A 15,000-nucleotide genomic window follows, 5' to 3' on the forward strand; every position below is an offset into this window, starting at 1 on the left:
ATATGAGTGTGTGTATATTTGTGTGTGTGTGTGTGTGTGTGTGTGTGTGTACCTGCGGTCTATCCTGGAGATGTGTGTATGAGTGTGTGTATATTTGTGTGTGTGTGTGTGTGTGTGTACCTGCGGTCTATCCTGGAGATGTGTGTATATGAGTGTGTGTATATTTGTGTGTGTGTGTGTGTACCTGCGGTCTATCCTGGAGATGTGTGTGTGTGTGTGTGTGTGTGTGTGTACCTGCGGTCTATCCTGGAGATGTGTGTATGAGTGTGTGTATATTTGTGTGTGTGTACCTGCGGTCTATCCTGGAGATGTGTGTATATGAGTGTGTGTATATTTGTGTGTGTGTGTGTACCTGCGGTCTATCCTGGAGATGTGTGTATATGAGTGTGTGTATATTTGTGTGTGTGTGTGTGTGTGTACCTGCGGTCTATCCTGGAGATGTGTGTGTGTGTGTGTGTGTACCTGCGGTCTATCCTGGAGATGTGTGTATATGAGTGTGTGTGTATTTGTGTGTGTGTGTGTACCTGCGGTCTATCCTGGAGATGTGTGTGTGTGTGTGTGTGTGTGTGTGTGTGTACCTGCGGTCTATCCTGGAGATGTGTGTATATGAGTGTGTGTGTGTATTTGTGTGTGTGTGTGTGTGTGTACCTGCGGTCTATCCTGGAGATGTGTGTATATGAGTGTGTGTGTATTTGTGTGTGTGTGTGTGTGTACCTGCGGTCTATCCTGGAGATGTGTGTGACGCGGCTCTTGTTGGTGCCGTTTGGCTCTATGAGGTAGCGGGACGTTATGACGTTGGCGCGCACACCGAGCACGGGCGCAGCCTCATGCTCCACTGACACACACACACACGCACATGCACCTTTGGGGAGGTCCGTCACCCACGACCTGTAACACACACAAGCACACACTGAGTTAAAATGCATGTAAAAGAGGACAATAAAGCATGCGTGTGTATGTGCGTGTGTGTGTGTGTGCGTGCGCTAGCGTTAGTGTGCACGTGTCTGTCTGTGTCTCTCACCTCAGCACCACGTAATCAGTGGCAGGGTTGGGTGCCATGTTGTTGCGGATGAACTGATAAATGTCGGTGTTGTTGTCGAGCGCATCAATCACGCGGCTCTCCAGCAGGTCTTCATCCCATCGCTCCTGTTCACGGACGATTCGCTGCAGGACCTCGTCGGCTCCGGCCGCCACGTCCACACACACCTTCCACTGGCGCAGAGACCAACCGTCGTGCACCTGCACCATCGACACACCACCTTCATCATCATCATCAAGTTACTGTAACCGATCTGCACCACATGCAAGGATTTTGATCAATACTGCTACAAGAGGGCCAAGCACCAAAGCAGTGCTACTTAAGTTGTGTGTCCTGTCAACCCTCTGTATTTGGGGTGTTGGGGTCTCGTCAGGGTTCGAGTCCTAGTTCAGGTGTTGTTCTTTCTTAAGCAGTAATCCCTCTCTCTGAAGGGAGTAGAGGTACAAAACAAGCTCCATGGACCAGTGGGTCAAATGTCTGGACCCTCCGTAGGCAAATGCCAGCTATGTGGTTAGGACATTGGACTTGTGTTTGAAAGGTCATGAGTTCAAATCCCAACACCTACAAGCTGCTATTTCTGGGCCAAAAACTCCACCAAACGCCAAGTCTGATCAGATCTGATAAAATCCCCACACCTTCAAATCTACCTTTGCTGGGCCTAGAAAGTCTAAATGCCAGCTCTGTAGTTTGGACAATGGACTTCTGCTTGAAAGGGTATGAGTTCAAATACCAGCATATCAAAGATGCCCCTCTTGGGCCAAAAAGTTTTTCAAATGCCAGCTCCTACTATTCCTGGGCCAGAAACTCTGTTAAATGCCAGCTCTGTATCTGGGATGTTGGACTTCTGTTTGAAAGGGTGTAAGATCAAATTCCAAGACCTTCAAGCTGCCAGTCCTCAATGTAAATGTCCCGTAGAAGCATCCAGCTTCAAGGCCTCCCCAAGGCTGAGCAGGAGGGAGGTGCTAATGGAACTGTAACCTACACCACTCAAGATCCATGATCAGAACCCACATATACATGATGAATGTTTTTCAAGAAACCCCTTTAGGTGATATGACTGATCAGAGAACGGGAGTATCGTGGACTTGAAGGTGCAGCTCAGGGTCTCTTGATTCTTGGCCCCCTAAATTGCAGCTTGTTACTTATTGTTTTTGTACTTAATGCAGAGTTGCAGTTCTGAAACACACGTTTCTCCTGAATAACGAAGGCAGCATACCTTTTTGCACGCGAGCTCCGCATGCTCAGGAGTCGAGCAGGTGTCGTAACCCTTGAACTTGTCCTTGGCCTCTTTGAGCAGCGCGTCCATGCTGTCCTTAACGAGGCTCCTGTAGCCATGCGGGTCGTCCTGCAGATCCTCCATGCGTGGGGGAACTAATGCCTGCTCAATGTACGAGTTCCTGCATCGTGAAAGCTCCTCGGGGATCTAAAGGGGTGACGCAGAGAGAGAGACGGTCAGTATCACTATCACTTTAAACTAGAAACCGCAGACTTTTGTTCAGACAAAATCCAATGGCAAAAGGATTGCCACACCTGACTTTTACAACCATATTAGGGTCTTCCTCAAACTGAGAAAGTCAGAGGCACACGGTTGCATTGGACGTCTTTGCCCCTTGTGCACTAAGCCAGCTCCATGAAAATCTGTTTTACAACAATTGGAAGATGTGGAAGATCTCCTGATGTACAGCAACCCTATTGAAGACCTTTGGGATGAATATGAATGCTGACTGCACCCCAGGAACCTCCTCACCTTCTCACCCACATCAGTACCTGACTTTACTACCACCAATGTGTCTAAATGAAATCTCATGGAAATTTCCACAAAATCTTCCCAGAAGAACTGGAGCCAAATGTGGAATAATAATAATAATAATAATAATAATAATAATAATAATAATAATAAATAAAAAAATACAAAGGAAAAAAATTTAAAGGATGAAGTGGATGGTATTGTCCCATCATCTTCCAGATGTTCTCACAGCTGCATAAAATTGTGTGTGTGTGTGTGTGTGTGTGTGTGTGTGTGTGTGTGTGTGTGTGTGTGTGTGTGTGTGTGTGTAAAATCCTGTTTGTATTTATGGTTTCTTCCTTTTCACATGAGGCTGTGTGTCCTGGGAACAGTTTACTCTTCCTGTGTGTGTGTGTGTGTGTGTGTGTGTGTGTGTGTGTGTGTGTGTGTGTGTGTGTGTGTGTGTATTTCTATTAGAATAAAATAGTTGAAGTTATGGATATATAAATACATAAGGATATAAAAAAAAACAAAATACCATCATAGATCATGTACATCACTGAATTGCCATGAATTTTATTAACACACACCTGGAAGAGTTTCCTGCTCTCCTGGATCATGTGTGTGAGGCCGTGCGTCGCTGCCAGGTTTTCGTTCAGGTCTCTTTGGTCTGGTTTCCCCAACGGGTTCTTCCTGCTCATCACTCTGTAACACACATTACACACACATCACACACACACACAGATACATCCCAACACACATATACACAAAACACACACTCTCTGTTACCGGGGTGAGGAGGCGTCCCTGCGTGCGGTGTTCAGGTGAAACAGGGATGGAGCGAGACACACAGCGAGGTTGGTGCAGGTCATCTGATTCTCGCTCACGTTAGCCGCTACGTCACTCAGGAAACACAGCAGTGTGTGTAAAGCATCTCGATTCTCATCGGGCAGCAAACACACGGCTGCTCGCACCGCCTGCAGACGCTCCTCCACTGGAATAACTGCCACACACACACACACACACACACACACACACACACACACACACAAAAAACCATAAGTAGTGTAACTAGGAGACCCAAACCATGACAATGCTCGTGTGCACAAAATCAGCACCATCTGGGTTGTAGTGGAGGATCTCCTGCTATAGAGCTCTGAACAATTAGTGGAACATAATTTTGTGTGTGTGTGTGTGTGTGTGTGTGTGTGTGTGTGTGTGTGTGTGTGTGTGTGTGTGTGTGTGAGAGGATGTTTGGAACCAGATGCATTATGGGAATAACGCCTCAGAGAGATGTTCCAAGCGTAGAAAAGCGGGAATGTGAAATGTCAGTTATGTAACAGTGTGTGTTGTGTTTTTGCCTGCCTGGGGCATTGGGAATCACACACACACACACACACACACACACACACACACACACACACACACTCCACTTGTCTGGTGCGAAAGTGCAACCTGTGGTCAGCTACACACACACACAATTTTGATTTTTTTTTTTACTACATTCCTACAGTGAGTAGAGTAAAAAGAAAGAAAGTAAGAAATTACATCATTCAGAATGTAATATGTAATCTTCAGAACAGCCTGTAGAGGGAGACACAATCACGTACACGCTCCATGTGAATGGACCATGGGAAAGAAAATTCTAATTAATTTTTTTTCCTCCAATGTTGTTTTTTTTTTTTTTTGCATAATAAATATTTTATTTTATTTTTTGCAATTCTTGGAAATTTTAGATTTTTTTATGGAAATTAAGTTTTTTTTGAGAATTCTTAAAAAAAATTATAAAAAAAAATTAATGTATAAAAAAGTTAAAATAAAATTATATTTTAATATATATGAAAGTAACAAAAGTAAAACATCAAAAAATATAAAAATATGTTTTTAAAATAGAAAATTTTAGCAAAACAAAATTGAACACTTTTTCATTGTAAAATGATTTTACTGAAGCAAAAATTAAAGTGAAGCAATATATACCAATGAGTGTGTGTGTGTGTGTGTGTGTGTGTGTGTGTGTGTGTGTGTGTGTGTGTACGCTTACACTGATAGATCTGCAGAAACGTGTCTGACAGTTTGCTGGTCAGTAGAGGTTCAGGCAGGTCCCTGAAATACTGTTTTAGCATATCGGCCACGTCGTAAGCTGATTGGCCGTCGTAGCTGACCCCGCCCCCTTCTGCTCCACATGACTCGTTCATCTGGCGCAGAGCCTGAATCCGTGACTTCACCCCTGACTTCCTAAACAAGCCCACCTGCAGGGGAGGCATTGGTGTCTTACACTGGCATTGGAGGCATTTGTATGTGTGTGTCTGTGTTTGTGTGTGTGTGACACACACCTGGTCGAGGCCGTGGTTGCGGAGGTAGCGCATGGCCTGTTGGATGCCCTGCGGTAAAGGCTGTCCGCTTCTTTGCATGTTTACGTGTAGCGGCACACCGAACACACTCCGCTCTTTCGAGTCGCGCACTTTCATCCGCTTTATGAACTTGGGGACGGCCCTGACACACACACACACACTATTACAACAGGGTTTATTGCAAACAATTTTGATACATATTATGTACTTCAGTACACACATACATGTATTCACTGTACACACACACACGAACATGTTCAGGCTCTACTTATCTTATGTGTGTGTGTGTGTGTGTGTGTGTGTGTTTGTAGGAAACTTCCAGAGGCGGAGGGCAGCTGAAATCTGTTTCCACCTTCCTCAGAAAGAGGATAAACAGCATGAGACAAAGCAGGGAAGAGCCACGCAAACACACACACACACACACACACACACACACACACACACACACACACACACACACACACACACACACACACACACACACACACACACACACACACACACACACACACACACACACCCTTGACCTTTTACACTCTGTTTGTATGTCCCACACTGTACAACCTTTGTGAGTGTGTGTGTGTCTGTGTGCGCACGACTCACCAGCTGAAGCCATGTTTGTTCGTAGGTGTGTGTTTCTCCAGCAGGGCTGTAAGTTTCAGCATGCTGTATTTCTGCAGCAGGTTCATCTGCAGTACGGATTGACAGTTAAGCTGCAGCGCTGAAGATGACACACTTGGCCGGTGGGAGTTCTGAAAACTGGGCCAGCGCAGCTTCTGAGGCCTGCAAACCCACCACACACACAATTCATGTTTAACCTAAAATACATATACACTTAAGGAACCAATACAGGAACCTTCATAAGAAATCACCTTTGTGTGGACCAGGAGCTACTGAGGCAGAGCCTGACATACTGAACACATCACTAATGAATCCAGTATGAATCTAAATCTCTTGCCTTCTTATTAGTGCAATGTTCTAAATTCTCACATTTTATTAATCACTTCAGAAACTAACGTGGTTCAACATTCGACATAACTCTAAACAGATAAAAACTACTTTAGTCACCATTAAATAGCTTCAAATAATTCCACCAGTGTACCAGATATTTCTACAGACAAAAGAGCTGGATATCATGTTCTTAACTTCAAATGAAATAATTTGTGAAGAAAGATAGAAGGACAACATACAAAAAAACAGAGAGAAACCAACACGCTACATAAAACATATGATGTAACTATAAGTGGATAAAAAGTACTTCATTCACTATTAAGTAGCCTCGAATTATTCCTACAGTGTTGCAGATGTTTCTCCTTTAGCGGTATCTTACCTGTTAGCCCGGGTGAGTGACGCTCCCACGCCGGAGTCTCGTCTCTCTCTGGCGCTAACAGAGTCATCCTGCTCTCCCAGCGGATTCCCGGTGCTCTCCTGGTCGCTCCCGTTCTCCGTCTCCATCAAACGGTTCTGTAGCGGTGACGAAGGGCAAGGAGAAGCAGAATCCAATGCAGAGTCCGAATCTCCCTCCTCCTCCTCCTCCTCTTCATCTCCAGGCCCCAATTCGGTCCACGTGTTGACCAGCCTCTGCAAGCCGGTCACTTGCTCGAGCACATTCTTGATCTTTGGCTTTTCCTCATCTCTGTCTGCTTCATCTTCTTCCTCATCGCCTATTTTAGGGAAGGGCACATTGTCATAGAAACTCAACCGACTGTCTATAGAGGTAGCAGACCTGCGGTGAGGCCTGCTGTCACTGTGTTGGAAGGAACTCCCATCGGCGAGTGACTTGGGGAAGGTGCCAGGTTTGTGACCATCAGGAAGGTAAAAATAGATCATTCCGGAGTCCTCGTCTATCCTCTTCTGCTCCGCTTGCCTCTCATCAGTGCTTTTGTGGTTCCGTAAATTGTTCTCCATGGTCATGCTTGGTTCAGGTCTCCTCTCAAAGTTCTGGATCTCCAGGTTCTCATTTTCCTGTACCAGACTAAATGGGTCAAAGCCTTCCAGGTACATCCCAACTCTCTTGATGGAGCCGGCCGCCGTGCTGTGGCTCCGTGCCCTCGTGATCGGACTGGGTGTACTCACAGCACTCCCACTGCTCGTTTCTGATTGGCTGCTGCCTGTGCTTCCGCTGCTAGTTTGTGTTGAGTAGGAGATGCTGCGATTGTGGGTTCCGGGGCGCTCCAGTGTGGCAATGTCAACGCAATTGAGCTGTCGCAGCTTGTCCTCATCCAGACCCTCCTTCAACACTGGACCGCTAATCTCCAGTCTCCCATTGCTGACTGCACCTTTCTTTTTGCGCTTTGAAGACATACTGCTACTGCGCAGTCGTAGGCTTTCCATACGTTTCAGGAAGCTCTTGGCCCTTGACCGTGTACTTTTGCTATCTCCCGACAAGGTTCTTGCATCAAATGCAAACGTTCCATGTTCAAGCGGTGAGGGAATGCCTTCGGAAAGAGAATCCTCGTTGGCACCAGAAGTCCCAGAAGAGCACACACTTGCAACAGAGCTAGTACGGGTGGTAGACGCAGTAGCGACGTTGGAATTGATGTTAGCCGGGCTAGACGGAACCGTAATACTCTGTGACCCTCTATGGCCACCACTTCCGGCGCTGTGCAAGGATCCCACCTCCGGTTGCTCACTTAGATCTGTAAGTACACTTTCAGCACTGGCGCTAACCCTCTCCCGAAACAGGTGGCCCCCAGGCAGGCGATGATCCTGGGAGGAGAGAAAGGTGGGGGTAGAAAGAGGATCTCCCGCCAGAGGTGTAAAGACATCCAGGTCCAACTGGTCTAAACGAGACCAACGCTTGCTGTCTCGTTGAAATGTCCAGCGCCCACTGATGGCACAGGGTTCATCTTCATCAGAGTCATCACTCTAGAAAGTAAGAAATTAAAAAGGTAAAATACAATGTTCTGGTATGGAAAAGCTCCACAAACATGAACAAACTCATTTATTTTTGCTCTTATATAAAGGCGAGACAGGATACACCTTGTAACCCAGTTGAGGCTCTGGGTTATTGATCGGAGGGTCGGTGGTTCAAACCCTAGTTTTGCAAAACTTACGCTCATGGGACTTGAGCAAGGCCCTTAAACCTCTGTGCTCCAGGGGTATGTATCATGGCTGACCCTGACCCCAGCTTCCTAACATCTCTGGCATGTAAAGAAATCATTTGATTTCACTGTAAAGTACATCTGATTAATAAAAAACACCATTACCTTTCTTTTGATTATTTTGTTTGGTTTTTATGCCAATTTTTCACAATTATCACTATTGTATACCTGATATTGTATACCTAATGTCTGTGTGGTCTAACGCAACAGAAACAGTCTGATGCATAATCTGTTATAAACTGTTCCCTCCAGCAAGAGGTCAGGTTTAGAATCATTCCTTCACCCCTATACAACTTCCAATTTGACTGCCTGTCCACTTAAGCAGATAATGTGACCAATTTGAGGACAACCAATTGAAAAAAATCTGCTACTGTAATTGTCTTTGCAATGTCACAATAGTCAAATGTCCACCATTCCTTCTCACTAATCTGGGTAATCTATTCCCCCCTCAGGTGATAAATGGGGGGTGGGGGTTTGGTGGGGTTACCCTCCAGCTGGAGATTTGCGCTGGTCAAATTCCCTTCCCCCATTAGAATCCAACACTATCTGGAGACTAAAAAACCCCACCTATAGCACAGCAAGGCATGGTTCTACATTCCAGTGGTTTTTGCGCTCAAGTTCTGCAAAGGTCTGCTCTATATTCCAGAGGTCTGCCTCCTGTTCTCACAAACGATATGAACTGACACGTGATTAACAATGCTGAACTGTCGATGACCTAAACAAGTGTGTAACTTTGCTCTTCATGACAGGAAACCCGTACTTAAGTAGCCGTCCCTGTCAAAGCATCTCCTCCGTGGCGGATAATAATAGTGGTGGAAAAAGTGCGTAAAAGTCACCACAGTGGTTATTTTACAACCCCTGAGGCTCGGGAGGCCTTTGATCACCACGATTAGAGCAAGAAAACCCTTAAAGTTTCTTCCCGTAAAAGTCTCGATGAAGGAGGAACAATGGATATCAGTTTGCTAGCAATATGAAGATTTGCTCAGGCCAATGGGTGACCTTGGGCGATTTGCGAGTCCAGCAGATATAGATGTACCTTCCCTCATATGTACCTTCCTTTATAAAGGAAGGAATTGTGGAGAATCAGGGGGGGGGGGGGCATATGACCAAGAGCATGAAGATCAATGCATTCCAAAGATACTTGGAGTCTGCCGGCCTGAAAGGAGGCACAATCACTTTCTTACTTCCTTAAGTCGGCTTATGACCTTTCTCTTTAACTCTACGGGCACCGGACAAGACCACCGGGGTCATCTGCTTTCATAGCAGGACACACACGGACATACTCGACAAGGCGGCTATTGTTCCGGCCTGGTAGTGTTGCAGCAAGAACACCTCCATAAACATTGTGCTTGTTTGGTTAAGTCATGGCCTGTACCGTGATTATATAGGCGGCTTGTTTGTCGACACATTCCTAACACGCCTATTTTGAAATCACGGATCATGGAGTCTGTTGCAAACACACACGATCCGTAACCGTGTGGACACCCTGTCTCACAAATGTCGACCTGGACAGGATATCCTCTTCCTTTTTTTTTTGGGCAAGCAAGAAAATAAAGTGGTGACAGTGAAGAATTGAGAAGGAAAAGACAGAGCTAGTGCAAACCTTTCATTTCATTTCAGTACTCCAGGCTTCAGGACACAAGTCCTGCCAGGAGGAATAAAATGTTCCTTCTAATTAAAGTGGATGACAGACGGCAAGGTTCGAGGGAGACAGCAAAGCAGAGATCTTACCCGTTTTCTCTGAGGAGTGATCTCCAGCTTCATCATGGCGCATTTGTTCAAAGTGTTGAGCCTCCTGCAAGACAGGACACAAAAACACAAATTAGGAATCGAGTCGCATTTGAAAAGGACTTCGGGGTCCAAGAGAGACTTTCTCTGGAGTGAAAAAACAATAAGCACAGCAGTACTGCCTGATAATGAGCTGTTGAGGGATAAGCTCCAGATTACAAAAAGTCAGAAAGAAGAGAGGAAGAGATGAAGAAAAAAAAAAGGGGAGAAGGAACTCGTTTGAACGCTCGGCTACAAGACCACAAAGGAGTTGCAGGGCTTATCCTGCTCACCACCTGGACAGGGTCATGTGACCTTCAGTTAGGGGCTTTTAGATATGCGTGTCTGCTCGGAGGGGCTGGCACCATGAAATGGCCTCCAGATGTCTGAGCACTCCAGCTGGGCTCGGCTTGACCCCCTCGCTCATTTCGAAACATGACTCTTCCTTTCGCTCTCGCTCTCGCTCTCTCTCTCTCTCTCTCTCTCATTCTGGCCAAATGTGTACAGTGTTACTGTACTAGGATGAGAAGTATCAGAAATAACACCTTCACTGGGCCTCAGGCATCTGTCGTTCTGCTCGGTCTCATTTTTTTTTAAAGGAAGAAAGATAATGGATGAGGGAGGAAAGAGAGAGTGGATACTGAGAGAGGGATACAGAGAGGGATAGACAGAGCTGAAGGAAAGGGTGGATAAAGAGTGAGGGATAGAGATAGGGGAAGACAGACAGAGAAAGAGGTGAAGAGAAGAATACACAGAAATGGGGATAATTCAGAGATGGATAGACAGAGAGAGATATGTAGGAAGGAATACAGATAGGGCCAGAGGTACAGACAGACAGAGCAAAAGATGGGGGGGAGGGATAAAGAGGGGAATAGAGAAGGGGATAGACAGACAGAGACAGAAAGATGGAAAGATAGAGAGGGATGTAAAAAGGAATGCAGAGAGGGACAGAAGAACAGACAGATTGAAAGTTAGAGATGGTGTGGAGATGGAGAGAGCGAGAGAGAGAGAGAGAGAGGTAAAAAGCGATACAGAAAAGAACAGATGAAGATATTCAGACAAAGTAAATGACTGGGATAAGAGGATAGACAGACAGGTGGAAAGAGAGAGAGAGAGAGGGAGAGAGATGTACTTACAAAGTCACAGGTTAGTTGGCAGAAGAAGTTTCCGGAATCCGACAAGTGTTGATGTGTATCTGTGTGTGTGTGTGTGTGTGTGTGTGTGTGTGTGTGTGTGTGTGTGTGTGTGTGTGTGTGTGTGCGCGCGCACATTGCTTACCTGCAAAGTGCTTCGATGGCATCTCGATCCAGAAAGTCGTGATCTCTGGTGACTAAAGAGATCTGGATGGGAAACTGACCATCTAAAAAAAAAAAAAAAAAGTCAAAGTAAGAAAGGGAGAGAGAGAGAGAGAGAGAGAGAGAGAGAGACACACGCCGCAACATCCTGTATCTTTTTATATCTACATTAACTGTTGGAGAAATGTCCATGAAACAGCTCCTTCAGTGGCTATCAGAGCTCCGAGATTCCATGCAGACATGTACCTTCTTCTCTGTCTGTTGTTCTCTGGTACTACAAACACTGGAGACTCTTACTGAACACCCCTGACCATATCAACAATCAACAGCTTCCTACTTTCTGTTACTCTACCCAAAAGTATTTGGCCACCTGACTTTTTCAGCCATATGTGGTTCTTCACGAAACTGTTCTTACTTTCAATCCGTTATCTATAAGAAAGAACCAGGGCAAATGTCCCGTGGACTTCCTCTAGAACATCATGTCCACAAAAGCACCTGGAAAAATGTGAAAAGAACCAACCCAAGGACCTGTAGATATCAGAGGTCTGCATGTCCTATCATGCGATGATCTGACCAGTTGACCCTATAAACTCCAGGTCCCCAGAAAGCAGCATTCTGTTTGGTCCCGTTTTTACAGCAAAACAAGAAAAGTGTAACTCAGACACACAACTGTGCAGGACGTCTTCAGATGCAGTGCCATTACATTTTCCCTGTTGATCTAGGAGGCCCAAATCTGTTCCAGCATGACAATGCTCCTGTGCACAAAACCAGCTCCATAAAGATCTGATTTTCATGGGTTGGAAGGTCTTCTGCTATAGAACGCCAACCATATTGGGATGTATTTTTCAGGCTGACTGCACCCCAGGAACCTCCTCACCTCACCTACATCAGTACCTGACTTTACCAACACCCTTGTGGCTGAATGACACAAAATGAAGTGGAACATCTTCTGAGAAGAGTGAAAGTTCTTCCAAGAGCAAATGAGAACTAAATGTGGATTGGGATGCTCGAAAAACCTAAGGAGGTACCCGAAGGAGCACAAATCTCCATGGAATCGAGTGGAACATCTTCCCGAAAGTGTGGAGGTTCTTAAAACAGGATATTTCAGACTAAATATGGACTGGAATGTTCATAGCGATCTTATCCTCGGGTGTCCACAAACTTTTGGCCTAAATGTCCTTTCTGACCTCGAAACAAAGGAAGGTCCCTTCTCAAAAAAGGATTAAAGAGTCAAGGGGGGGTGGAGAGAGGCAAACACAAACACACACACACCTATGCTAAAACAGTAAGAGGAAGTTGCATCTCAGGCAGCCAAACAAATACAGCTGCGATGCAGAAGAGGTGTGTGTGTGTGTGTGTGTGTGTGTGTGTGTGTGTGTGTGTGTGTGTGTGTGTGTGTGTGTGTGTGTGTTGGGAGGGGGATTAAGAATGACAATAGGTACTTAGAGAGCTGTTGAAAGGTCTGTGTGTCTCTATAAAGCCCCTGTCTGAGTCTGCACTCGCAACCAAACCTTAAACATTACTGATCATTTAACACAGGTGGGGGGAGAAGGGGGGGGGGGGTCAGTGAAAGAGGCAGATAAAATAAAAAGTGAAGGAGAGTCAAAAAACAAATGAAAGCAAAAGGGAAGAGGACCTGGTATGGAGGCAAAGAAAGTATAGAAAAGTGTGTGTGTGCGTGTGTGTGAGAGAGATAAAGACTTTACAGTCGTCAAATTACACACCTATACCCTTTACACAGTGTGTGGTGTGTGTGTGTGTGATGGCTTCAGAACGTGAGAGCGTGCAGCACGTGCCGCTAGAAACATAGCCGCAGGTCAAAATCCAAACAAAGTGTGTGTGCGTGCGTGCGTATGTGTGCGCGTGTGTGCGGTACTTAGGCCTGAGGTGTGCTATCACATGTCTTACACTCCTTGATTCATTTAAACTGTGTGTGTGTGTGTGTGTGTGTGTGTGTGTGTGTGTGTGTGTGTGTGTGTGTGTGTGTGTGTGTTTTTCTACGTGCCTTTCAATATGCAAAACAAAAGAAAAGACAGGAGATGCAACACAAACCTGAGGAATGTGCTTAAGGAAAGGGGGATGGGCAGGAGGGAGGGAGGAAGAAGAGAGATATAGAGAAAGACAGACCATGAAAAATAGTGAAGTGAGAATAAGAAAAAGAGACAGAGCAAAAAATCAAAGGAAAGTAAGAGAGACAGACAGGCAGAAAAAGAAAGACACCGATAGAGAAAAAAAAACAACAAAAAAAAGTGTGAGACAAAGAGAGAGAAAGTGAGAGACAGAGAGACAATGACAAGGAAAGAGAGAGAGCGAGAGAGAGACAGAGAAAATAATGAGACAGAGAGAGAAAGTGAGAGACATTTGTCTACGTAACAGGAGACGTGTTTCTTGCCCACGTGTGTTCCCTCCCCCTGAGTGTTGACGTGCGTAAAGACACACAGCGACGTTTCATTCAGTAATTAGGAGCTCAGGCCTGGGCGGCTGTGACCCACATACACACCCTGGGCAATTCCTGTCCAACACTGCTGTTCATAAAGAGGGAAAAATCCCCCCGAGGGGTTCGCACTTACCTTCATAGAGCTGAGCGTACTGAGGGAAACCAGCAGCACGGAGCCACGTACACGCCTCCTTCGCCTCGATTTCTGAAACACACACAACATTCACACATACATTAGTGTTCTCAGCACAGCTTTCCATCCCTAATCCATGAGAAAGAACCAGGAGAAATGTGCTATGGACTTCCTCTAGAACATCATGTCCACAAAAACATCTGGGGAAAAAAAAAAGGGCCGTCCCACAAGGACCTGTAGATCACACATCTACGTGTGCTACCATGAGACGATTCGCACACCATAAACCTGACGCTATGAACCCCAGGTCCCCAGAAACCAGCATTCTAAAGTGTAACTGGTTGCTTGAACCCAACCTGTTCCTGCATGACGATGCTCCTGTGCACAAAGCCAGAAGATCTGCTTTACATGGTTTGAAAGATATAAAGCTCCAACCCAATTGAGATGAATCACACCAGGACACCTCATTTTTCTAACACCTTTTTTCTCAGAATGAGTCTCCGGAAATCTCCACAAAATCTAGTGGAACATCTTCTCAGAAGAATTGAGGTTCTTCTAAGAGCATATGAGAACTTTGTGGGATGGGATGCTCAGGATAGAGGGGTCCAGAAACTTTTAGCAACTCTATGGTTAAAGACAAAGGTTAAAAATTCCATAAACCAATGTTTATCCTGGAAATATACAGAACAAAATTTAAATGTACACCAATCAATCAATCAATCAATCAATCAATCAATCAATCAATCAATCAATCAGTAATAATTGGTGCCTAAAGCTACATTAAAGGTATATTATATAAAAATTTAAAAGTCTTCACACGTTTTTCCACTAACAATCCCTCATCCCCTCAACTAACGCCTCCAGCAAGCCGCCCTGACTGATCTCGTGTGCTTGGCCCCGCTCACTCCATCGCTCCGTCTCCACACACTCTGCCCCCCGTCCTCCTCGATCTCGTAGCGTGGTGCGACTTTTCATACTGCGCTGCCAAACCTTTTTGTCCCCGGAACGACCCGTTTATGAAGTGAGCGCCAAATGGCCAACCATGACCACGGCAGCCATTTTGGCTCGCACACAAAAGCACGACTACAACGTAGTGAAGGGGTCTGAGCGCCGGGTTCCAGCCGAGACTTGTACCCGTCCCCTCCGAC

The 15,000-nt window shown here is 45.6% G+C and overlaps 1 protein-coding gene across 4 annotated transcripts in view; it reads right to left on the reverse strand.

The window, feature by feature from the left end:
- Positions 1–15,000, reverse strand: part of dlc1 (DLC1 Rho GTPase activating protein) — an 80,441-nt gene that overhangs the window by 5,434 nt on the left and 60,007 nt on the right. For 3 of the 4 annotated variants that reach the window (XM_083532660.1, XM_083532658.1, XM_083532661.1), the window contains 12 exons: positions 13,853–13,924; positions 11,266–11,347; positions 9,952–10,015; positions 6,447–7,984; positions 5,720–5,899; positions 5,099–5,258; positions 4,807–5,014; positions 3,555–3,768; positions 3,356–3,470; positions 2,256–2,462; positions 1,022–1,239; positions 715–888 (listed from right to left, as the gene is read on the reverse strand). In XM_083532660.1, coding sequence (XP_083388786.1) covers positions 715–888; positions 1,022–1,239; positions 2,256–2,462; positions 3,356–3,470; positions 3,555–3,768; positions 4,807–5,014; positions 5,099–5,258; positions 5,720–5,899; positions 6,447–7,984; positions 9,952–10,015; positions 11,266–11,347; positions 13,853–13,924 — 3,232 coding nt within the window. The remainder of the gene's footprint in view (positions 1–714; positions 889–1,021; positions 1,240–2,255; positions 2,463–3,355; positions 3,471–3,554; positions 3,769–4,806; positions 5,015–5,098; positions 5,259–5,719; positions 5,900–6,446; positions 7,985–9,951; positions 10,016–11,265; positions 11,348–13,852; positions 13,925–15,000) is intronic. The other variant, XM_083532659.1, reaches the window with a different exon arrangement.

This window comes from Silurus aristotelis, assembly GCF_946808225.1.
Source record: "Silurus aristotelis genome assembly, chromosome: 27".
Classification (NCBI taxonomy): Eukaryota; Metazoa; Chordata; class Actinopteri; order Siluriformes; family Siluridae; genus Silurus; species Silurus aristotelis.